This window comes from Littorina saxatilis, linkage group LG6 (assembly GCF_037325665.1).
Source record: "Littorina saxatilis isolate snail1 linkage group LG6, US_GU_Lsax_2.0, whole genome shotgun sequence".
Taxonomy (NCBI): domain Eukaryota; kingdom Metazoa; phylum Mollusca; class Gastropoda; order Littorinimorpha; family Littorinidae; genus Littorina; species Littorina saxatilis.
The window spans coordinates 38587789-38614524 of record NC_090250.1 but is presented as its reverse complement, the minus strand read 5'-3'; the positions used below and the strand labels follow the sequence as shown (position 1 = coordinate 38614524).

At 39.0% G+C, this 26736-nt stretch overlaps 1 protein-coding gene across 1 annotated transcript in view; it reads left to right on the top strand.

The window, feature by feature from the left end:
• Positions 1-3256: 3256 nt before the first annotated feature.
• LOC138969170 (CD109 antigen-like) overlaps positions 3257-26736 on the top strand; it is a 62643-nt gene continuing 39163 nt past the window's right edge. The window contains exons 1-8 of the mRNA XM_070341898.1: positions 3257-3395; positions 5471-5718; positions 6604-6629; positions 7436-7595; positions 10199-10269; positions 12112-12243; positions 20463-20502; positions 20828-20912. Of these exons, the coding sequence (XP_070197999.1) occupies positions 3325-3395; positions 5471-5718; positions 6604-6629; positions 7436-7595; positions 10199-10269; positions 12112-12243; positions 20463-20502; positions 20828-20912 (833 nt within the window). The 5' untranslated portion in view covers positions 3257-3324. The remainder of the gene's footprint in view (positions 3396-5470; positions 5719-6603; positions 6630-7435; positions 7596-10198; positions 10270-12111; positions 12244-20462; positions 20503-20827; positions 20913-26736) is intronic.

Here is a 26736-nt window from a genome sequence, read left to right as displayed (position 1 = left end):
TCAGGCATTCTGGAGACACATTTAACGAATTCATCAAAGTAAATGTCGCACGTAAAGCACTGCGCCTGCAATATCAACAAATGAAGAAATAAGAGCTACAATCAACTGACCCATAAAAACGACAATCAGCCTTTGATTAACACTGAAATGCAACTGCGTGTTTGATTGTTTTTTATTTTTATTTTTTGACAGGCGCAATGGCCCAGTGGATAAGACGCCGGTATAACACGAGAAAATTACTCCCACGAGATTTTTACTCCGGAGTAAACATTTCGTACGAAAAAGTTACTCCCTTTACGAAAAAAGCACTCCCCCATTTCAAGAGAAAATGACTCCTCAAGACAGGTGAGTTCCGAGTAAACATTTCGTACAAAAATGTTACTCCCCTAACGAATAAATTACTTCACCCCAACACGAGCAATTTAACTTCCCATGCCAGGTGTACGAAATTTTTACTCCCTTGTCCCCTGTTAGTCTTGGTGGTGGAAGGGGTGGAGGGAGGGTAGCGCGACATTCGTGTGCGCGAGATCACTTATTGGCATTATCCCTTCGCCCGCATCCCATTTTTGCGTACGAGATTTTTACTGGAAGTAAAAAAATGGGGAGTAAAAATTTCGTGGAGGGAGTAATTTTTTCGTGTCTTGGGGAGTTCTTTTCTCGCACGAAAAGTGTACTCGGAGTAAGAATTTCGTACGAAATATTTACTCCGGAGTAAATTTTTCGTGGAGTAAAAATTTCGTGTTACACCGGACTCCCAAGCGGAAGGCTGAGTGTCTGATTCTGGCTTCGCATTGTGGGTTAAGGTTGGAGATATTTTCCGATTTTCAACATAAACTTATGTGCAGATCTAGCTGCCTTACCCCTTTTGTGTGTACACGCAAGCACAAAACCAAGTTCGCACGGAAAAGATCCTGTAATCAATGTCAGAGTTCGGTGGGTTGTAGAAACATCAACATAATAATCATAATATATCCTCGGAAATCGGCTGCCTAAATGGCGGGGTAAAAATTAAAAACCCACTCGTGAAAAAAGCAAAACACTAGTGTACGTGAGAGTTTCAGCCCATGAACGCAGAAGAAGAAATTGAAGAAGAAATGCATTGTTTTCGTTCCGTTTTTTTTGCAGAAAGAGGATTTTTTTCCCTGAAATAATTTAATTCCGGATACTAATGTCAACCAGAGAAATTAATTCGGCTAAAAATGTACCACATTTGTTTACCTTTCGAACAAAATTCTAAAAATAGAAATATGTAAATTCATGATCAGTTTCTTTTAAAAAGGGACCTGCATAGTAGAATGTATAGCCCGGTTGGGGGGCCTGTAGTGAACGTTCTTTTTTAATTGTTTTAAAATTAGTTAGAAAGCAAATCGAAGCAACTTAGCGTCAAAAAAGAAAAATGGTTGAGGACGATTAGTAGATATTGTGTTAAAAAGCGGTTTGGGCTCTGTACACGTTAATTTTCTCAAATCAATAGAACATCCACCAAATTTATACCTGAGCCCCTCGCTCAACGACAGATTTAAATATATTCGTTTGGACTATGGTGCTTCTTAAAGTTGTTACGCTCAAAGTACAAAACATGACCGAGGAATGTGATGCAAACCAAAACAGGCATGTGGAAGAAACGTGCACACGGACGGTTCATCTGACTGGCTAAAAAGGTCAGTGTAGTGCATCAGTCAGGCTTATTTTTTGTCAAGCCACTCACACATTTAAGAGGGTAGAACAAAAACGATAAAGATTTGCGCTGTTCCCCATTACCACAAGATACTACGAATCCTCCTCATCAACTTTTATTCTTAATTTCCAACAAAAAATGATACTTTGAAGTTGTTGTTTTTTCAATCATAAAAACGTCCACCAATGGCAACTCAGCCAGTGTAATTATACTCTGTGTCAAAGTGGATACATGCTCCTGCTCCATGTCCAAGGTTGGACGGATGTGACCGTTTGCGCGGGAAGAAAATTGGCAAAGGAATACCCAGCCAGACATGTGTCTGTACTCAAAGATCTGATGAGTTATTGCAGAAGTTTAGTTTTTCTTCAGTTTTAGTTAATACACATAATTATGTTTTATAAAATCAATGTGACTAATGTTTGTTATGGGTTTTTTTGGTTCTGTTTACTGTTATTGCTCGTTAATACATGTATATTGTTTTCTGAAAAGAAGAAAAATAATCATTTGCCAAGAATGTTGTTTTTCCCTCAAATACTTGAACCCAAAATATAGCCTGCAAAAATTGTATTTCAGTCGAAAGAGGTGCGTTCCCTTCTTCCAGATGTTACATGCTTTTAATGTTCTATCAATAAGGTAAGAGCAGAAATTGCGACAATAAAATACTGCTGTTTCTTTTGACAGACGAGAGTTTATTTGGTTCCTCATAAAACTCGTCACTTTAAGTGCTAGGAAACGAAAGGTATAATTTATGTGACAATAACCCCCCCAAAAACCACTGTTAAATTGTACAATATTCGAAGCCGCTTTTGACTTCAAAATAGATATGGGATTTATTCGCAGTTCGCTTAAGTGGGAAAATATAAAGTTGTTTTTCATCAAATATGCTTTATAACAGAACATTAATATGCACAGTTGGCTTTCGAATGGGGAACAGTTGTGTATTTTTGGACCAAAAACCACGTACGTTTGCATTTATTGCTTTCCGTGACGCTTGTTCTGGTAGATATAAAGTGACAAACAGACTGTAGACTTGGTATTATAGGTTTTGCTCCGTACGTGCCAGTGCACATTGGTGAGTTCACTTTAAGTTCCCGACGTAAGTAAACTGTTTTGAGATGCATTTGAATTTCTCTCATTAACATTGATAACCGTTTTAGTTATAGCTAAGTTAATTTGTGCCTGTATCTTCATGTACATTTAGAATGTATAACTGCATTTGGAAACATGTTTCCAAGGGCAGGCCTGCGTACAGCAAACCGCACGCTTGCTGTGTACGTACCAATTTATGTATGTATTCACGTATTTATTTTTCGCCTAATGTATTCGTGTATTAATCTTTTTTGTTAAAACTAGTATTGTCCGCGTACCAGCAAGACACAGCGCTTGTGTTTTAAAGATCAATAACGAATCCCTCTGAGAATTGATATAGTATACGTACTGCAGAAACCGGAACAGACACTCTTTTTAGTTTTCATGAACATAATCTCCTCGTCCGCGAAGTCGTACACAATCATATGACATGTCCATGAATGTGCTGTATCCTGAAGTCACACTCATCTGCACTTCGCTCATTGTCCTACACAGGTAGTGGAAGAGAGTCTTGACACTACACAGAAACCAGTAGAAGTCTGGGGTAGTCAGTCAGCATGGTAACCAGCATGTGGACTTGGCTTGTCTGCTGCAGTCTTGTGGTTCTAGGTGCTGTGGCTTCAACTACGTGAGTTCTTAAGTTTGACGACGACGACGACGATGACGATAATGATGACGACGACGATGATGATGATGACGACGACGACGACGATGATGATGATGATGATGATGATGATGATGATGATGATGATGATGATGATGATGATGATGCTGTTGCTGCTGCTGACGACGACGACGACGACGATGATGATGATGATGATGATGATGATGATGATGATGATGATGATGACGACGACGACGACGATGATGATGATGATGACGATGGTGATAGTGATTGTGACGATGACGATAACGACGACGACGACGATGATGACGATGGTGATGATGATGATGACGACGACTACGACGATGATGATGATGATGATGATGATGATGATGATGATGATGATGATGATGATGCCGACGACGATGACGATGATGGTGATGACGATGATGATGATGATGATGATGATGTTGATGATGACGCCGACGACGACGACGACGACGATGACGATGATGATGATGATGATGATGATGATGATGATGATGATGATGGTGATGATGATGATGATGATGATGATGATGATGACGACCACAACGATAACGGTAACGTCGACGAAGAAGATAACAAGAAGGCGGAGTAGGATGAGAAAGAAAACTAAAAGACTGGTTTCAGTCATACATAATAATTAAGAAGTTTGCTAGAAATGACATATAACTAGCAGTCAAGCTTTCACAACGATATGTCAAACAGTCTTCTTTAGGTAAAAGTTGATAATTTCATTTATTTTCTCTCTGATTTAGATACGTTTTTTACATTTAGTCAAGTTTTGACTAAATGTTTTAACATAGAGGGGGAATCGAGACGAGGGTCGTGGTGTATGTGTGTGTGTCTGTCTGTCTGTCTGTGCGTGTGTGTGTGTGTAGAGCGATTCAGACCAAAATACTGCACCGATCTTTATGAAATTTGACATGAGAGTTTCCGGGAATGATATCCCCGGATTTTTTTTCCATTTTTTCGATAAATACTTTTGATGACGTCATATCCGGCTTTTTGTAAAAGTTGAGGCGGCACTGTCACACCCTCATTTTTCAATCAAATTGATTGAAATTTTTGTAAAGCAATCTTCGACGAAGGCCGGACTTCGGTATTGCATTTCAGCTTGGTGGCTTAAAACTTAGTTAATGACTTTGGTCATTAAAAATCTGAAAATTGTAATAATTTTTTTAAATATAAAACGATCCAAATTTACGTTCATCTTATTCAACATCGTTTCCTGATTCCAAAAACATATAAATATGTTATATTTGGATTAAAAACAAGCTCTGAAAATTAAAAATATAAAAATTATGATCAAAATTAAATTTCCGAAATCGATTTAAAAACAATTTCATCTTATTCCTTGTCCGTTCCTGATTCCAAAAACATTTAGATTTTATATGTTTGGATTAAAAACACGCTCAGAAAGTTAAAACGAAGAGAGGTACAGAAAAGCGTGCTATGCAGCACAGCGAAACCACTACCGCGCTGAACAGGCTCGTCAGTTTCACTCCGTTTTGCACAAGCGGCGGATTACGGTCATTGTGAAAAAATGCAGTGCGTTCAGTTTCATTCTGTGAGTTCCACAGCTTGACTAAATGTGGTAATTTCGCCTTACGCGACTTGTTTTAGTTTCTTGTTGTGCTTCAAATAAGGTTATTGTCGAACAGAAACTAATAAATATGATGCATGTTTGAATCAAGCTGACTCATACATTGAATTATTTTATATTACGTTGAAGTATAATGGGCTTTTTACAATGGTTTAGATGGCCTCTTCACTGGTTGGTATTAAGAAAAACGGTCATACACGTAAAATTCCACTCGTGCAAAAACACGAGTGAACGTGGGAGTTTCAGCCCACGAACGCAGAAGAAGAAGAAGGTTGATATTAGGCGCCCATTTATATGAATTTATTTTGCGCTGAATGTCTATCAAAGTTTAGTCGCTCTCATTGGGTCTAACAGTGAACTAAGGTGAGAACAACTACCAAGCACAACATTAAACTTCATCGCAAGGACATATTCTAGTTATTAGCACGAAACAAAATGTGTTCCATATTAGGGGCCGACCTGATATACAAGATGATTCGGGGCTTACTACGACTACACCGTCAACCACTACCACGGCCGTCCCGTCCCTGAATATGACCTACTGGGTGAGTTTCTCCAAGAGGATCCGATTCGGAGCGCCCCTAGCGGTTAGCGTGCACGCCCCTCACGCTACAGGGCCCTTCACTCTGATTCTGGATCTCATGGACTACAGCGGAAGAGATCTACAGGATGGACAGAACTTCACTCTTCAGGCAACTGGTAATTTAAACCTTTGAATATCAATTCCCTCCCGTGTGAACGGTCGTCTCAGCCACCAGTCTTTTACGCGCAATTTGTTTTTTGTTTGTTTGTTTGCTTAACGCCCAGCCGACCACGAAGGGCCATATCAGGGCGGTGCTGCTTTGACATATAACGTGCGCCACACACAAGACAGAAGTCGCAGCACAGGCTTCATGTCTCACCCAGTCACATTATTCTGACACCGGACCAACCAGTCCTAGCACTAACCCCATAATGCCAGACGCCAGGCGGAGCAGCCACTAGATTGCCAATTTTAAAGTCTTAGGTATGACCCGGCCGGGGTTCGAACCCACGACCTCCCGATCACGGGGCGGACGCCTTACCACTAGGCCAACCGTGCCGGTTTGGTATGCGTTAAAGTTGAAAAGTCCGCAGTAGCTACATGAAGAGACAGGTACCCTTCAGCTAGAATTAAGCACATAACTTTAAATGTTGACTTTAATAAAGTCAGCAAGATTACCAGGTGTGCTGTCTAGTCTTCCACTGTGTTCTTCAGTAATGTGCTTTACATCAACAATATCCCATGTGGATGAAAAATGCAGTTTGCACTTAGTGTGTTAATCTTCATTCCTATTTCCAGTGATTATTGAAGAAGTAGTCAGCTCCACATAAAAGGGGTCATTTTTGGTGTGTTAAGTTTTAATGCATTTTTAACAACAGAAAACCTGGCGCAAACCTTGATAAAGTTAAGGCATCGAAACCCAACAATATGCAACGAACACGAACGCATCCACTTATACCAAATTACATTATACGTTTTAATAATTTTTTGTCTCCCGTTTTTTGATCAAAGTTGTGGTCAATTTAAGAAGTCAATTTCTCAATATGATACATTTTTTCCAGATAAGGTGCAGACGGTACAGTTTGAGGTTAGCATCCACACCTTTTTTCACTCTTTTTACATTTGGTCAAGTTTGGACTTACCTTTTTTCAGATAAAGTTGGATTCGAGAGGAGCGTGGTGTACGTAGATGCGTGCGCGCGCGCGCGCGTGTGTGTGTGTGTGTGTGTGTGTGTGTGTGTGTGTGTGTGTGTGTGTGTGTGTGTGTGTGTGTGTGTGTGTGTGTGTGTGTGTGTGTGTGTGTGTCTCGTCATATCCGACTTTTTTTTTTTAAAGGTGAGGCGGCACTGTGAGGATTTCACTTTTCAATTTGATTGTAGTTGTGGTCAAGCAATGTTTGTCTAAGTCCGGCCTTTGAGATTGAATTTCAGCTTGAAAACTTAACGAATAATTACATGTACGGTAATGAGTTTGTTCATTAAAATTATAATTAGAATCCAAAGTTTAGTAATAGATTAAGCAATGATTGCATTCTTTGTATTCCGTATCATTTCCCGAATCCAAATAATATAGATATGTCATATTTACCACGAAAATGTGCTCACAATTAAAGAACACAGGTTAGTAATAGGCACTACATTCGTACGCTTCGCGAAGATGAGCGTGACCAGTCTCGGTCTTCGGGTTATGGCAATAGCCTTTCTACATATTATGGTCTTCATGATGACTGGTTTTTCAGTGTTGATCCTTTAGTTTTTGGCCAACACATTGATTAAATGTGTTTGTGTTTTCAAAGACAGAAGCAAAAACATCAGATAATTATACTTTTTCAGTATGTTTTAACATTTGCAATTTGATTTCATTGATGAGGTGACACAATTCATTTCATTTTTAGATTGACAGTGGCATAACAACCTATTCCACAATGTATATCCGTGCTCGAGCGTTTGGGGGTGAAGAGTTTGACGGGTTTGAGAGAGTGTACAGATCCAACAGCAAACGTCTGTCGGTCTTCATCCAGACGGACAAATCGACATATCTACCTGGACAGACAGGTTTGTTTGTTTGTTTGTTTGTTTGTTTGTTTGTTGATTTGTTCCTTTCTTTCTTGTTTTAATTTGTTTCTTCCTTTCTGTCCAGCATTGACTTGCTAAGGCTTATCTGCCTGCACAGATATATCAGATTGTTTGTTTGTTTGTTTGGTTTGTTGGTTGGTTGGTTGGTTAGTTGGGTAGTTGGTTTTTTGGTTGGTTGGTTGGTTGGTTGGTTGGTTGTTGTCTGTTCGATGCTTATGATGGTTCATTGCCATTGTCTGTTTTCTCCTCATTTTATTATTCAGGGATCGCGCTAGCTTTTTAAAAAACGCGTAAGTCATACGCAACGAAACGAAAAAAAACGCGTCAGGACCAATATTTTTGCGTACTACAAAAACACGTACAGACACAAACAAAACACGCACGAAAGACTTAAAGACACTCCTTAGGTAAGTCCGTTTCTTTTTGCATCGAAGTATCGCAAACGAACGTAACGAGGGTATTACCAGATAATGTCTTGTCGGATAATGAAACAGACATTAGCTGCTCTCCCATCTCGCGCTTCCAAAAGGCGGAAAGTGTGTCTAGTCGTATTAGAGCGGGAAACAAACTCGCAAGGCCCGAAGGTTGGAGACAGCAGGGGTGTTATTCGACAGGCGTGCGCGGAGTTCGACAGGAAAACTCGCCGTATGCAAAAAGAAAGGGACTTTAGTTTTGACGCGCAGATTTCATGTGTGTCGTCACTTCTCGAGCCCTATAGTCAGTTTCAGGATCGGGTGATTATCAAGTCAGAGCAAAAGCGCTGCGTGAAGACAAGAAAAAGTTACAATATTTTTGCGTATGGCTTACGCGGCGCGGCGAAAAAAACGCGTCAGCGACTTTTAAAATGCGTCAAATACGCAAAAATCGTGCGTAAACGCGATCCCTGATTATTGTCACTTTATGTATCTGTTTATCTAACCGTCTGTCTTCTTTGTCTCCTTCTTCTCGTTTGCCTGCCACACTTGGAGATTGGTTCTCAAGTAGAAGCTGGTCATCTTTTGTAATTCGTCCAGAGATCCGTGGGGTTTGTCCTCAAGGGTGTTGGGGCTTGGTCAGATCTCTTAGGTCAGCTGTCAAAGGTTCCTGCGGCCCTGGATGATGTGTTCTGCATTTTGTTTTGTTTCTCCGCATGGACTGACTGTATGTCTGTCTGTCTGTCTGTCTGTCTTGGTGTCAACCCATCTGTCTGTATGTAAGTCAATCCGTCTGTCTCTTTGCCGTTAGTATCGCTACCAGTGTTTGTGAACATATTGTAATGTTTAAATCTTTTGGTTTCGTTTTTATATTTAGTCAAGTTTTGACTAAATATTTTAACATCGAGGGGGAATCGAAACGAGGGTCGTGGTGTATGATTGTGTGTGTGTCTGTGTGTGTGTGTGTGTGTAGAGCGATTCAGACTAAACTACTGGACCGATCTTTATGAAATTTGACATGAGAGTTCCTGGGTATGATATCCTCATACGTTTTTTTTTCATTTTTTTGATAAATGTCTTTGATGACGTCATATCCGGCTTTTCGTGAAAGTTGAGGCGGCACTGTCACGCTCTCATTTTTCAACCAAATTGGTTGACATTTTGGTCAAGTAATCTCCGACGAAGCCCGGACTTCGGTATTGCATTTCAGCTTGGTGGCTTAAAAATTAATTAATGACTTTGGTCATTAAAAATCTGAAAATCGTAAAAAAAACCATTTTTTATAAAACGATCCAAATTTACGTTCATCTTATTCTCCATCATGTTCTGATTCCAAAAACATATAAATATGTTATATTTGGATTAAAAACAAGCTCTGAAAATTAAAAATATAAAAATTATGATCAAAATTAAATTTTCGAAATCAATTTAAAAACATTTTCATCTTATTCCTTGTCGGTTCCTGATTCCAAAAACATATAGATATGATATGTTTGGATTGAAAACACGCTCAGAAAGTTAAAACAAAGAGAGGTACAGAAAAGCGTGCTATCCTTCTCAGCGCAACTACTACCCCGCTCTTCTTGTCAATTTCACTGCCTTTGCCATGAGCGGTGGACTGACGATGCTACGAGTATACGGTCTTGCTGCGTTGCATTGCGTTCAGTTTCATTCTGTGAGTTCGACAGCTACTTGACTAAATGTTGTATTTTCGCCTTACGCGACTTGTTGTTTTGTGTTATGATTCCATTTTATACATTTATTTGTTTTTGTGTTGTCATATTATTATGTTCTGCTTTGATTATTATTGCTTACTAATGTGTTTAAATTATTTATTTATTTATTCATTTATGTATCTGTTTGTGTTTATCTATGTATTTATCTATTTATGTATTTATTTTGTATCTATTTATTTTTCTATTTATCTATATAATTATTTATTTATCTACTTGTTTGTTTGTTTCTTTCTTGATATTGTTTTATTTATTCATCAATTTTTGTTCTACTGATTATTTATATTTATTTTATTTTATGTATTTATTCATTAGTTTGTTAATTTACTTATTTATTCATTTACTTACTTACTTACTTACTTACTTACTTACGTTCTTACTTACTTACTTAATTTTTTATGTATTTATTTATTTATTGTTTTCCTTATCTTTCCAGTTAAATTCCGCGCTCTGGCAATGCAATCAGATCTGGTGGTGGTGGACGAGCCGATGGACATTGTGATTACGGTAAGGAAATCTGTGTAACAACAGGACTCTTCGGGCCAAAGATGAGCAAAGGGATTGAAGCGGGCATGGGGGATGGGGTTGTATTTGTATTCAGTCTTCCCTGACTGATCTCCATGTTAGAATCTTAAACAAATGAGGCAGAGCGCTGTTTAGAGATCTGATAAACAAAGGGAAGTAAGCGCTCTAATTGGTCTAAGGCACAAAAAAAAGTCTGTTTACGGTAACATAGGCACAAAAAATAGGGTCGGTAGGTCGGGATTTTTTTTCCCCAAAAAAACATATTTTTAAGTTATTTTGCAAAAAAACAGACTTTTTTTCTTTTTTTTTCTCCCCAAATGCCAAAAAAAAGTCTAGGGTCGCGCGAAAAAATAGGGTCGGTCGGGATACCGTAAACAGACTATTTTTGTTGTTGTTGCCTAAACGTTCTAAATGTACACGACATGTGTAATAGAGTAAGTGAGAGTTATCCGGAACCTGTCTCCTGGCACCTGAGAGAATAGCAATCATTGAAATGAACTAGCGACTTTCATCCTCAATGATGAATTAGGATGAAAGTCGCTTGTTAAATGTCAATGCTTGTTATTCTCTCAGGTGCAATGAGACAGTTTCCGGATAACTCTCACTTACTTTAATCAATGACATCCATGTAGTTGAGTTGAGTTAATGCAAGTTGGTGAGATAAACAATTTTAGGTATAAAGTCCAAATGTTCAACTATTGAGGTTTCTTCAAGACCCAGAAATGCACCAAAAAGAAAAGTAAAAAGCAGGGAAACATCTCATATCAATTGTTGCTAATAATTACTATTGGCTACTTATTGTTTACGTGAAAGAGTAAATCAAAAATAACTATTAACGTAGTTCTCAAAAGAACTGTAACACAAGAAACTCAGTTTTTATATTCTAATTTGCATACACGATCAAAGTAAAGGGAGCTAGTGTTAGATGCTGAAGTATTTACACACGACAAAGCGAAAGAGAATATAAACATATATATTTGAATTGAACAAGCCTGTACACTACCTTCCACACCAAACTTTGAAGTCTCGCTCACGTCTCAAGACATGACAGCCAGCTTATCGCTGACAATCTGACACGGTCATCTGGACTGACAGCAGAAAAAAACAAGTCGCGTGAAGCGATATAAGACATTTAGTCAAGATCAACACCACAAACCAATCATCGCCGAGACTACATGCAGATAGTATCGGCTAACCAAGACGGAGACGGGTCACGCTCGCCGCCGCGAAGCACGCGTCCGTATAGTACTTACTGAACCTATTTCCTTTCATTCTGAGCATATTTTTTAAGAGTAAACATAACATATCTATATGTTTTTGAATTCAGGAGAAGATGAGGAATACAATGCAATCAGTTATAAATCTGTTTGCAAAAAAATCTATTTTAATGACAATTTTAATGAGCAAACGCATCAAGTAAAATGTAAGCCTCCACGCTGAAATGTAATACCAGAGTCCGGGCTTCGTCGAAGATTACTTGACCAAAATTTCAACCAATTTGGTTGAAAAATGAGTGCGTGACATGCGACAGTGCCGCCTCAACTTTAACAAAAAGCCGGATATGACGTCATCAAAGACATTTATCGAACAAAAGAAAAAAAATGGTCTGAGGATATCATACCCAGGAAGTTTCATGTGAAGTTTCATGAAGATCGGTCCAGTACATTCCCCGGAATCGCTCTACACACACGCACACACACACACACATACATACACCACACCCTCATCTCGATTCCATGTCAACGTTAAAACTTTAGTCATAACTTGACTAAATGTAAAGACGACAACTTTGACACAAAACAAAATTTACTTTTTTACTCGTAGGACCCGCACAACAACCGCATCGCTCATTGGCTGAACGTGAGCAGTGATGACGACTCCGGAGTCTTCCAGGGAGAGATGGAGACGTCGAAGTATCCTCCTCTTGGCACCTGGAAAATACAGGCCACTGTCGATGTGAGATTAAAGAAGTGACATCTCTGTTCTGTCTGTCTGCCTGTCTGTCTCTCTGTCTGTCTATCTGTCTGTCTCTCTCTCATAGTGTCTCTCTGTTTGTCTGTTTATCTGTCTGTTTGTCTGCCTGCCTGCCTCTCTCTCTCTCTCTCTCTCTCTCTCTCTCTCTCTCTCTCTCTCTCTCTCTCTCTCTCTCTCTCTCTCTGTCTGTATGTATATATATACAAATCAAAAAGTCCACACCAAACTCTGAAGTCTCGCTCACGTCCCCAGACAGGTCAGCCAGAAGACTTCTTCTTGACCAAAGTCCTGTGTTGAACGGCAGCAAAAAAAGTTGACCGCTATTCCTGTTTCACTTCCTTAAAAATTACATCTCACTTCTTCGCGTATCCTTTACTGGATCTGCAGGCTGGTAGAGAGCATTACCTCCCTTTAGGCTTTTTCAAATGTCTCTTGTTTTAACCTAATTTCTTGGTTGAAACTAAATTTCAAAATTCTTCCTTAACAAATATTAATTCCACACTTTGGCCTTAAATCAAAGTGTTCCGCTTCACAGATGTCCTCTTGAGGTTGTTAGATGAGGGTAGTCTCCCATACCAACAGAAGCTATCACTCAGAGAGTGGTTTGCTTCTTAGTTGGATATCATGGGCTGACATCTCTTGCCATCTGTACCACTTGACCACTGATGAGACACAGTAGTGTCTGGTCTAGGTACTAAAATAATGGGCCTCCTCAGGACTAGATTGTACTGTGATATGTCACCCACAAAGGGACTTTGCTTTGAAATCTTGGTCCCCCCTGAGTCTGATGCTCTCAATAGGCTGTCTGTGAAGGGATACTTTAGTCTATCTTTCATTTCAAGATATTCTAACAAATCTCAGAAGAAAGTCTCTGCTGACTTTTATACGATAAGCTTATATAATTATGTCACAGTGGAAATGAGAATTCAGTGAGATTCCGAATCGCACTAGTGGAGATTGGAATTCCAGTTTGCACTAGGCAAACTAGAATTCTCATCTCCACTGGATATTTGTTAGTGAAGATTGGAATTCCAGTTTGCCCTTGTGCAAACGGGAATCCAGTTTCAGTGGAGATGGGAATTCCAGTTTTCACTGGAGGAAATAGGAATTGGGGGAAATAATGTGTTCAAAGGTTGTTAAAACCATTTCATCTTGAGTCATTCATGACTTTAAGGTTACGGGCTTCTCAAAAGCCCAACACAAATCATACGGAACAGTGCAAGAGGCGAAAACAGCAATGAGAATGGCTGGATACAACAATCCAACGATTTTCGAGGAATATCCTGATGAGGAAGAGGTTTCACAGCAGGAAAATGAGGCAACTATGGAAGAAGAAAGAAACAAAGAAGAAAAAAATTGTATCTGTGGAGAAAGAAATTCAGAGGAGAGAACACTGAGATGTTCCGGATGTTCCAGAAAAATTCATTACACGTGCACAGAACTGCCAATTTATCAAATTTGTATATTTGCTAAATCTCAGAGAAAATATACATGTGAAAGATGCAGTGAGAACGACTTTTACGATGAAGTGATTGTTGAGCATGTACATGAATACGGAAACACGGAAAAGAAGATGCCACAACATCCAGATGACGTCAACAAAAATGACGTCGATGCGTACGATGATGCAAAGAAGAACAGCGATCTAAAAAACATTATCAAGGCGCACAATCAATCAATCTCGACAACCCTGAACAACATGGAGAGTGCAATACAGAACTTGGCGCTTGTGTTGACAGAAACTATTGTAAGAGGTGGCACTGACAAAGAGAGAGGAGAATGTAATCAAAATGTAGAGAAACATATGATTGATGCAGAAGTGCAAACTGAGTCTCAAAGTCAAATGGAGAGTTCTGAGACTGATTCAGTCTTGATCTCCTCCATGAACATTTTGAAAAACCTGACTCCATCTTTTTTCGGCAAGATTAAGAAGAAAAGCGCACATAACACAGTGAAAGATGACTTGTCGATACAGAAAGCGCCTACAACAATTCACACGCTAAGTACACCAAACGAAAAAGCTGAAGGTGAGAGTTCAACGTACAAAAAAAGAAAAAACGAAGTCGTAGAAGAAACTCCCTTTGCATCTCCAAACAACATGTGTGAAGAAGTCCCAGAGGAAGAGAATGTCCTGATTGCAGGAACACCGAGAAGGTCAGTTTCAAAGAACAAAAACGGGGTAAAAAATACCAAAATGTACAGTTCCGTTGTCAAAACACCCAAAGAACGTCCCATCACATTAGACAAGGATGATGTCAAAAGATCAAAAACAGACGAATTCACTACAAGCAAACAAAATCTCGTGGACAAAGTCGAGGAAAGCAACAGCACCAACCCTTCACATGAAGATGAATCATCCAGTTCCGGCAGTAGTGAAGAGGAATCGGATTCCAACGAAGAATGTGAGCGACCAACAGTGGTGATCTTCCACGACTCTATTCTGAAGGACTTGGATCCAAAGAGATTGGGAGACGGTTACGGTCTACAAGTTATGAAAGTTAAAACAGCGACGACAAAAGAAGTGAAGATGGACGTACATCAGGCAAGGGATCTAAAAGTCAAAGCGGTAGTCATACATACAGGCGTAAATGACTTGAGATCTATGGACGCCAAAACAGCGATAGAGGGAATAAAGTCAGTCGTAAAAGAGATAAGAGAAAAGAGGCCAGACATTCCGATTGTCATAAGTAAAATAGCGAAAACCGATCAAGCTGAACTCAAACACAAGGGAGAAATGTTCAACTGCATGTTGTTCATGGAGATGCATGAAGATGAAAACATCACTTTTGTCAGTCATGATACGCTGCGTCCAGAGATTCATCTTCAAACTGACAAATTGCATCCGAATTTGAAAGGAACAGGAATCATGGCAGCCAACATTGGACGACACTTGGAACAGATGCTCTGGAAAATCCCAAGAAGAAAAACCTCATTCAGGAAGTACAAACGCAAAAGACAGAACACCGAAGCTCATAACTACGAAGTGTACAGCCGCAGTGACAAGAATCACAACGCTCAACATTACAAAAATGAGCAGTACAGATACCATGCTCAAAAAAGCCACGCTCCACACTTCGAAGATAAGCAGCCATTCAACGGGCATACAAGATACCATCCACACACCAGGTCCAACCATGTCGATCAATATGAAAGAAGACACAACGGATACCGCAGCCACCAGAACAACGTCAAACGTTATGAAGATGAACAATTAAATATGTACTCCTCTGAACGATGGTACAGTAATAAATACAATCGTAATTACCAGAACAACTACGCCCGACGTAACGAGCACAAACAGTCAAAGGAAAGGTATTATTTTGAGAACGAGAACGATCATTATGGTCAGTCAAGCCACGCTCCATACTACGACGAAAAGCAATCATCCAAAGTTTATACAAGTCACCAACCACGCCATTATCACTGGAACAATAGGTACGGAAGGAAGCCATACCACTCTTTGTACGAGAGGGAAGGTACACGAGGAAAAGAGAAACCAGAGCATGGATACATTGAATCATTCCAATACAGAAGAAAATGATTCATGACATGTGGCAGTTGTAATAGACAGATGTACTATAAAATCCAGAAAATAAACATGGAAACAGGTTGACGTTTTTATTTTACCGTCAAAATAGACATCTATTTTGCTTGAAGATGAAATCTCGAATATCATAATCCGTAATTCATATTTCTGAGAGTGATTGAAACAAGCTTTTAAAGTGCGTTATTTCCTATTTAAAGTTTGACAGAAAATGTTTAAACAGTTGATTAGAATATTGTCATGGAATATAAAAGGTTGTAAAGAAACCATTGATGGGTTAAAGACAAACAAATTAGAGGTTGAAGAGATCATAAATCACTTTAATAAATATGATATTATTTGCATACAAGAAATGCATGAAGATAGAGAAAATGTAAAGAACATCCACATTCCCAATTTTGCCCCTGGTATTCATTACACCAGGCCAAAACGGAAAAAATCAATGAGTTCATCAGGAGGGATTTCTGTATTTATCAAGGAACATCTGAGACAACAAGTTTGTATTTTACCAAGAAGCAATTCTGATATGGTTTGGATCAAAATGGGAGGCATTAACAATAATGACATATTCATCGGATGTGTGTATATTCCCCCAGTGACATCCTCATTTGGAAGAGACAACAGTTTGAAGATTTGGGATAGCCTTGAGGAAAATATTGAAGAACTTGCTACAAGAGGTGACATTATTTTATGTGGTGACTTTAATGCAAGAACGGCTAGGATTTCTGATTATATTGAAATGGATGATGACGATGATGATGATCATTCAGATCACCTTCCAAACAACTATAGTTTTGAGGATCTTCATAACAGAAACTCCATGGATAAATTAGTACAAAAATCTGGAAGAAGACTGATATCCATATGTATTGATAATAATATGTACATTTTGAATGGGAGAACACTAGGTGACCTTGATGGTCGATTTACATGTTACAATCACAACGGTAGTAGTGTGGTGGATTATTTCATATGTTCTAAAGCATTAAAACAAGACATTTTAAGCATGACAGTTCACCCACTCTCACAATATTCAGATCATTGTCCAATAGAGTTGAATATTGTTGCATCTCCCTTTCATAAAAAAACGAAGAAATATTGTTCACCCGATAATTCAAGTTTTAAAACATCACATGAGAATAGTGGTAAAAAAAATGAATATAAGTGGGATAATCTATCAGAAGAAAAATTCAAAAAAGCAATTACAATGCCATGGATACAAGACCAACTTCTTCAAATTGAAAATCAAGTGAACAGCTACTTTCAAGATAATACAACGACTTCTGTGGATAAGGTAAATGAGATAGTGAATGAATTTACAGATATAATGAGCTCAGTTGCCAATATCAGCCTGAGTAAGAAAAATAAACAAAATAAACGTAAGAAAAAGAAAAACAAGAAATGGTTTGACATGGACTGTTACATACAAAAAAAAGAAATTAAATCAATATTAAATGCATTAAATAGACAACCATATAACCAATATATTCGAGAAAAATATTTTGCCAAACGTAAAATATATAATAGGTGTATAAAAGAAAAGAAACGCAAATACAAAAATATTTTGGTAAATAAATTAAATGACGATCTCAATAAGGACCCATCTACAGCATGGAGAACCTTAAAGGAATTACAAACGATGGGTGAGCGAATTACACATAAACATCATATAAGTACTTCAAAGTGGATTTCTCATCTTGAAAATATTATTGGGAAGGACATTGAAGTAAAAGAGGAACAAAGAAAAAAAATAAAAGATGAATTAGATAACATAGGACAATGTTATCATGTTGGTTCATCAGTTATGGATAGAATAATTTCAGATAAAGAAGTTAAAGAAGCGTGTTTGCATCAAAAGAACAAAAAGTCCCCGGGAAAAGATGGAATAACTAATGAGATGATAAAAACGAGTCTGCCAAAGACAATGATAATTATCAAAAATATATTCAATATGATATTTTCAACAGGCATATATCCAGATAATTGGAAGAATGGTATAAATATTCCATTGTATAAAAACGGTAATCCATTAGATGTTAATAACTATCGTGGAATAACACTAACAAGTACATTAGGAAAAATATTTAGTACAATCATAAACACAAGAATTAACTTGTATCTAGATAACGAAAATATATTAATCAAAGAACAAGCTGGCTTCAGAAAAAAATACAGAACAACGGATCAAATATTTATTATTAAAAAAATTATTGATCAAGCTTTGAATGTTAAAAATGGTAGACTCTATGGATGTTTTGTTGATTTTCAAAAGGCATTTGATAATGTTTGGCACGATGCATTACTTACAAAATTATTCCGAACCGGAATTAAAGGAAAATGCTATAACATAATCAAAGATATGTATACAAATGCTTCAATTTGTGCAAAATCGGAGGATAGATACAGTAGAGAAGTTATGATTAAAAAAGGAGTGCATCAGGGCAGCACATTAAGCCCAACTTTGTTTAATATATTCATCAACGATATTACTCAAAATTTGCTGGATAATGATTCTCCAAAAATTGAGGCTTTTTCGACGTATCGAATCCCATGTTTATTATATGCAGATGATTTAGTTGTTTTTTCAGTTTCAAAGAAAGGACTACAAAGGAAACTTGATCATCTTAATGAATACTGCAATAAATGGGGAATGAAAATAAATAAAACTAAAACGAAAGTAGTGGTTTTTTCTAAAGTGAACCCTAAGGTGCACATTTCCTTTCGTTTTGGAGAGGATATTATAGAAACGGCTGAAGAGTATAAATATTTGGGAGTAATTTTACACAAGCGTGGACATTTTATTAGAGCTCAAGATCATTTGAGTAAACAAGCAAACAAAGCGCTTCATACACTTCGTCGAACATTTAGAAGGACTGATATTAATTTCGATATTATATCACAACTTTATGATAGTTTAATTATGCCAATATCAACATACGCAGCAGAAATTTGGTTCCCACATAGGTTGAAGGGAAAGAAAGAACTAGATCTCAACGATTTATTTAAGGAATGTCTGTCTAATAAATTCAGTCATGAAATGTTACATTCGAAGTTTTGTAGACAGTTTCTTGGTGTACATAAAAAGGCTATGGTATTGCCAGTGTTAGGCGAATTAGGAAGATATCCAATTACCTTAAAGATAATTTGTCAGGTCATTTCTTACTGGATACACATATTAGAACGCCCAAAAACATCTCACTTAAGTATGTTATATGACCACATGTATAATGTTGCACATGATAACAACCCATGGATATCGTTTGTGAAACAAATACTACACACTTTAGGATTAGATCACGTTTGGAAAAATCAGTTTACCTTTAGTGGAAAAAGATTGAAACATGTTATATTGCAGAAGTTAGAAGGAAAATATATGCAATTTTGGACAGAAAAAGTAAACAGTTCTTCCAAATTAGAATTTTACAGGATTGTAACAAAGGAATATGAAACTGCTTCATACTTAACCAATGATATTGATTTTAAATACAAACAGGCATTGTGTAAACTTAGAATAAGTGCACATGACTTGAAGATTGAAAAAGGCCGATATGATAATACGCCAAAAGAAAACAGATTATGTCAACGTTGTGGAGTAATAGAAAATGAATTACATATGCTAGATACATGTATTGAATATAAACATTTTAGAGAACAATTAATGAAACAGGTCAATAAAAGTATACCTGTTTATACTATGCCCAGTCAACTGTTGTTGGAAGACAATCTACAATTCATGTTGGGGAAGTTCGTATACAATTGTTTTCTTAAAAAAACATAATGATTTATGTTGTTGTTTATGTACATGTATGTGTCTTATAAACCTAAATGGTTTCATGACAATAAACTATATTCTTATTATTATTCTTATTCTTATTCTTATTCTTATTCTTCACGCACGCACGCACAGACACGCGCGCACACACACACACACACACAAGCACACACACAAACACACACACACACACACACACACACACAAACACCGTGTTCTGTCTGGTCAGAACAAATGTATGTGTGATGTGTGCTTGTGATCCGTGTTTTCGCGCGAGTGTGTGTGTGTGTGTGTGTGTGTGTGTGTGTGTGTGTGTGTGTGTGTGTGTGTGTGTGTGTGTGTGTGTGTGTGTGTGTGTGAATGGGGGAGGGTAAGCGGGCGTTCGTGCGTGTGTGTTTAAATATATATATATGTGTGTGTGTGTGTGTGTGTGTGTGTGTGTGTGTGTGTGTGTGTGTGTGTGTGTGTGTGTGTGTGTACCCATGTTTCCACAGGTTTGGTTGCCTAAATCACCATAAGGCAACCATCCACACGTGGATGGCAATTTAAACTCTGGATGGCAACCTAATTGTGTGGATGGTCGCTTCATTTAACACCGTTAAATTGACTTTTTTGACGGAAAGAATGTCATAACAATGTTCAAAATGACATTCTTTCCGTCCTCTATAGGCGACGAAATAGGTCAAATTTTGTGCATTTTTTAGTGCAAAATTCTTCGATGCCGGAGCGAGTACTGCACCCAGTGCTGTTGTAGTGCAAGTGCACTAGAAAGGCACTGCACCCAGTGCCGCCTCTTAGGTAACCATCCACACATATAGGTGTGCGTGTTTTCAAATCATGTTTCATTGTAAACAGCATTTGATATTTTCCTTACTTTCTTTTCAGGGCGTGAATGAAATAAAAACATTCAAGGTGGAAGAATATGGTAATACTATTTTTGTCTGTCTTCTTCTTCTTCTTCTTCTTCTTCGTCTTCTCCTTCTTGTTGTTGTACTCATGTAACGTGTATATTAACTTCTCCTTCTCTAAATGTTGAATATGTACCACATGTAGTGATATAATTACATATGTATTCCCATATATGTATATATGAGTGCAAAAACCATTGCCAATATAAGCTAAGACAGATATACGGACAAACAGGCTGATAACCCGACTTCCAGACTCCGTTTGCGCCAAAAAATCGCTTAATGGCCCGTTAATCATCCGCTAAAAAATGATGACATATGTATTGTATCACTCTCCCACAGAGTTGCCACAGTTTGAAGTCAAGGTCAAGTTTCCAGACTTTGCTGTGACCACTGATGACAAAATTGTGGGTAAAGTGACTGCAAAGTGAGTCTCTTTTGTTCCTTTCTCTCTTGCTGCGATCCTTTCTATCCTTCGTCCATTGTTCATGCGCCCTAAACAACAACAAATCAAAACTTGACTAAATGTAAAAACAGAAAAGAGTAGAAGAACAACGTCGTGGACGTGTATACTTTCAACTCTTTCCCCTATTTTCTTTCTTTTCGTCCAATGTCTACGCTTTTCTTTTGTAACCCAAAACTCTCTCTCTCTCTTTCTCAGTCTCTGTCTGTCTGTCTGTCTGTCTGTCTGTCTGTCTGTCTGTCTGTCTGTCTGTCTGTCTGTCTCTCTCTCTCTCTCTCTCTCTCTCTCTCTCTCTCTCTTACTTTTTTCTGACTGCCTTCATGCATCATTTTCAATATCAATATGAGGCTTATATCGCGCATATTCCGTGGGTACAGTTCTAGGCGCTCTGCAATGATGCCGTGTGAGATGAAATTTTATATAAGACCAGTAGATTGCAGCCATCTCGGCGCATATTTACCTTTCACGGCCAATAATTCCAAGCCACACGGGTATAGGTAGACAATTATTAACTGTGACTAAGCAATTTTGCCAGGAAAGACCCTTTTGTCAATCGTGGGATCTTTAACGTGCACACCCAATGTAGTGTACACGGGGGGAGGGTTCGGACACCGAAGAGAGTCTGCACACAAAGTTGACTCTGTGAAATAAATTTCCGCCGAACCTGGGATCGAACTCACGCTGACAGCGGCCAACTGAATACAAATCCAGCGCACTACCAACTGAGCTATATCCCCGGTATCGTTGGTGTCGACAAGAGCAAATAAGTAGTTCTGCCGTCGCAACGCTGAACTGTTATTATACGCAATACTCAATACTGTTCCCACGTCAAGTTGATGTTGTTCTTGTTGATGGTGATGTATTGATGTGTGTCGTCGACGTAGTTGTTTTTGTTTGTGTTGTTCTTGTTGATGATGATGATGATGATGATGATGATGATGATGATGATGATGATGATGATGATGAGAATGCTGCTGCTGCTGATGATGATGCTGTTGCTGCTGCTGATGATGTTTTGACTAAATGTTTTAACATAGAGGGGGAATCGAAACGAGGGTGGTGGTGTATGTGTGTGTGTATATAGAGAGAATACTACATGGCTTGCTGTGTCGTACCAGATTTACACGAGTTTTTTTTTTAAATAGTGAACTGCGAGCAAAAGCGAGCTGTTCACTATTTGAAAAAGCAACGAGTGTAAATTTGGTACGATACAGCAAGCCATGTAGTATTCTGTTTATCCTACATACTGTACTTACGTGTATTTTACTGAAAATGTCCTGCAGTCGAGGCAGCTAAATTGAAGATGCTTGTTTTGGAACCTCGATCTCTTCTAAAGCCTCGTGCAATCTATTACGTCAAAGCAAAGAAACGTCACCCTGACAGTGTGGCGTGACGTGTTAGTTCTAAAGATTCATCGAGGGTAATTAGCGAGCGCAATTTTTGTTTCTATAATGACGTTTGTCTCGGTGACTTTGGCATCATAAGCAGTGGAAAAACAGGTCCTTGCCAGACTTGCTTGACATGACCTCGTTTACATGATATAAACACGTGTGATTTGAACGATTATTATCTCACGGGTGTCTCTCTCACGTATGTAGGATAAAATATGAATGTATGTCACATTGTGTCATCAGTGAATTAAATCCTCTGATATGTATACATATAGCTATTCTGATTGACACGTGGGGGAATTCAGGGGCTGTGATTGGATGGTCTCACACATCCCCATTGCGATCATCAAAGGATAACGCTACGGAAGTTGGTCATTGTTTGCCGATATCGGCAATAACAAAGACGCATGGTTCCGGTTTCTTCCACGTGTATAAAGTACACGCATACCTCGCCAGGTTTGTTTTTGTGACTAGTCGACAGACGATGTCATTGGCTTTGTGTGTGTGTTTTTTGTTGCTTACTGTACATGACATACATTACGTGTAAAATCCAGTTCTTTAACAGGCAACAAACCTTGCAAAGTTCAAGACGCTGCAATCTGAAGCGACCTATCTCTGATTCTAGCAGACGATCTTTCCTATGTTTAACACATAATCAGCAAACTCTCCTGTCACATATGTGACAGGTTAGGCTACCGCTCCTTTCACAGCGGACTCTGCACCCGAGTTGTTGGCCTTTAAAGTCAACACCTGTGGTTTGTAGAGTTCTGTTTGTGATGGGGTCTGGTGGTTTCCGATTGTCTGTATGTTCATGGAAACCTTCGGGTTTGCATAACAACATTTCCAATCCTGTTTGATTGCACTTCGCTTCCCGAGGTGATCGTAGTGTTTCGGCACACGGTTACATCTGGCGCTTGCGAGCAGGGATGGGACTCGGCATGATATGTTCAGGTAATGGCATAATATGACCACTGAACATTTTCGTGCTGTTCCCATTCTGCGAACTTGGGATGGACAGTGGTCTCCCGGTTCGGAACTTCGGGACGAAGTTCATTTCAAACGGGGGCGATTGTGACAGGGGAGGCTACCGCTCCTTTCACAGCGGACTCTGCACCCGAGTTGTTGGCCTTTAAAGTCAACACCTGTGGTTTGTAGAGTTCTGTTTGTGATGGGGTCTGGTGGTTTCCGATTGTCTGTATGTTCATGGAAACCTTCGGGTTTGCATAACAGTTTTTATAGGGCTAAGAAATTAGCCCTAACATTTTCAATCCTGTTTGATTGCACTTCGCTTCCCGAGGTGATCGTAGTGTTTTGGCACACGGTTACACATAGAACGTCCATTGTATTGTGCAATGTTGAAATGAAGTTACCGGTCTGAAACATTTAGTCGTTTCTTCTGAGACAATCCTTGTTCTCTTATCATCTACAGATTTACCGCAGTCTTCATCACACAAATCCCCAACAGAAGTCAGACTTTCGAACATAGAATATACGCAAAGAATATACGTAAGCAAGCATGATACGTCATGACGTCATATGATTCCTAGCATAATGACGTAATGCTAAACATTCGGTTATCTTGAGTCTTCTCCGAAATACATCACGCGGTATATACGGTTGCGTCGACTGAAAGCCGCGGGTTCGGTTGCATGGACTAAAAGCCGCGGGATCAGGACACGCGAGGTGAGTTTCTCCACAAAATTACAAATCTCTTCTCTTATTTAGTAGATTATCACATAACTTTTGTTTACACTTTGAACTTAGTAGGTGTTGTAGCATCACATCATCGATTGTTTTCGTTGATTGCATTTACGTGTGAATGTTGAACTGTGATTATTTACACTTTTTCAAGCGCATTTTTGTAAATTTTGACTTTCAACCTTCACCACTAAAAATCAAGCTTTCGGACAAAGCTACAGACAATTAAGATGTAATCAATGATTATTTATTGACCATTGGGTTAAATTGTATTAGCTAATGTTACATAGTTACTTTATATTTTACGGATATGCAAGGACACTAAACAGTTTGACGGTTGCACACCACGGAAAATCCTTGTACAGACCGGTTGTGCGCCACGGTAGTCATTGGTTGTGCGCCGTGGAAGTAATTGAAAGTTTAAAAGGTTTACTTTAAGGCTGCAAAACCGCTTCTGAACATTGTACAACAAACATCATGCCATGTAATGGTGTACAGTGGCCAGCAAAAGTATCGCACCAAATGGGAAGAACGGAAATGACTAAAATTGCTTTGAACGAATCGGGAAATCACCTTACATTTTAACGGTCCTAATTATATATGTAAGAACTCTTCATTTGCTAACCGATTTGGTATCACAAGAAAGAGGGGACTTTCGTTTTTACTATGTTGAAAATTCATGAGTGTAGTATACTTGATTGTATTAAAAAGACCGTTTGAAACTCTTTCTATGTGGTGCAATACTTTTGCCGGCCACTGTACAGGTGGTTTGACCCGGATAGTGTACAGTCCCAATAGTTTCATGGAGACACGCACTTTTTTTTTAGGATGGTACTCGCACTCTGATATTTATAATTTTCTATGGCAGATGGAGTCCGGCCCCTGAAATCACCTGTCCACTGCATAAACCATGGATGCGAATCAGCATAAATGACAAAAAATATTGGCTGTTTATTGCATGTACATTATTTGATTTTACTTAAGTGTGTATATTATAGCTATTTTCATTTTTTGGGTCAACGTTGTTTTATTGTTACAGTTTTATTTTCACCTCGGTGGTCTTGTTAAGATGATCACGTGCTACATGCACACGAAAAGGCAAGATAATGAGTGTGTTCAGGCTTGTATATAAGGTTGTTTTCTAATCATTTAATATGTTTGCAATTTCTTATGTATACTAACTTGTAGACCCTCACCCCCATAGCCTCCCCTTGCAATGAACTTTGTTTATGCAATAAAATGTCTTACGTCTTACTCTCTCTCTCTCTCTCTCTCTCTCTCTCTCTCTCTCTCTCTCTCTTCTCTCTCTCTCTCTCTCTTCTCTCTCTCTCTCTTTCTCTCTCTCTCTCTCTCTCTCTCTCTCTCTCTCTCTCTCTCTCTCTCTCTCTCTCTCCCCAGGGGCGGATCCGGCCCCTCTCTGCCGGGATCGGTGGGGGGGTGGTAGCCCGCTACCGTGGGGGTTGGGGATTGCAGAGAAGCAAAAAATGGAGTTATCGGATTGTAAAAAAGCACAAAACATCTGCATTAAAGGTGGTGGGGGGCTATAAAAACATAACAAAACAAGAGCTGAGACATTCACCTAATATAACTTGATATTACTGGCAAATTTGGAAGGACAATGTCCCATGGTGCACAACCGCTGGCAATCAACTATTGTCGCGACGTGCAACCATGCTCAAGGGCGGATCTGGGGGGGGGTTACACGGGTTACGTAACCCCCCCCCCCCCACCCCCCCACCCCCCCACCCCCCCAAAAAAGAGGTAATTTATTGGCTCAGGATGCACCAGATAGCTCTATTTTGCTTCTTTGGATAAAAAAAATTTCCAGGGGGGCATGCCCCCGGACCCCCCTAGAGGCTTAGGCGCCTTCGGCGCCGTCAACCTGTATCTTCGCAGTCATTTTATAACCCCCCCCCCCCCCCCCATCCAAAGTGAATTGATCCGCCCTTGATGCTCTTCCATGGTGTACAACCGTCAAACTGTTTGGTGTCTTTACATATCCGTAAAATATGAAGTAACCATGTAACATTAGCTAATAAAAATTAACCCAATAGTCAATAAATAATCATTGATTATGTAAGCCTGTGACTGAATGACAGTTACGGTACACATGTACTTTTGCGCATCCGTTTGAACTCGTGAACTCGTGGTACCTCTGTGCTATCGAGGACTCAAACCTGTACTATCGGGGATCCACTAAAGTTTCCGAGACTGTGTTTTGTCTGTATTGATATGGTCTGGCGGAAGAGCCGATTCTTAAATTTGCTATGGTAAAATGATCGCTTTTTGGTACCCGACACCCCTCTGAGTTGAATTTGTTTTAACCTTGTGACGTAGGCACGCGGGATGTTATGGGTTGGGGTATTTACTTTTCGCTGGGGCATCGAACCGAACAGACGTATCCAGTGAGCGGTCGAGTGGCGGGTTTGTCGGAACAGAAAAGGAACCGTGATGTGATTTTTCTGAGACGGGTATGTTATTCATATGCTATTTTTATATAATGGGTAGTGTGCAGGTTGTGACATGCTTTGGGAGGATTTATTTGAATGTTCAAGTAGATTGTTTTGTGAGTTGAATGTTCGGGAAAACTTTTGTTTATTGAATGTTTTAGAAAACCGTTTGAGTGTTTGAGAGAACTGTATTGTAGGCATGTTATTTGGAAGGAATGATGTGTTTTGTTGTTGTTAAAGGATTTAGTT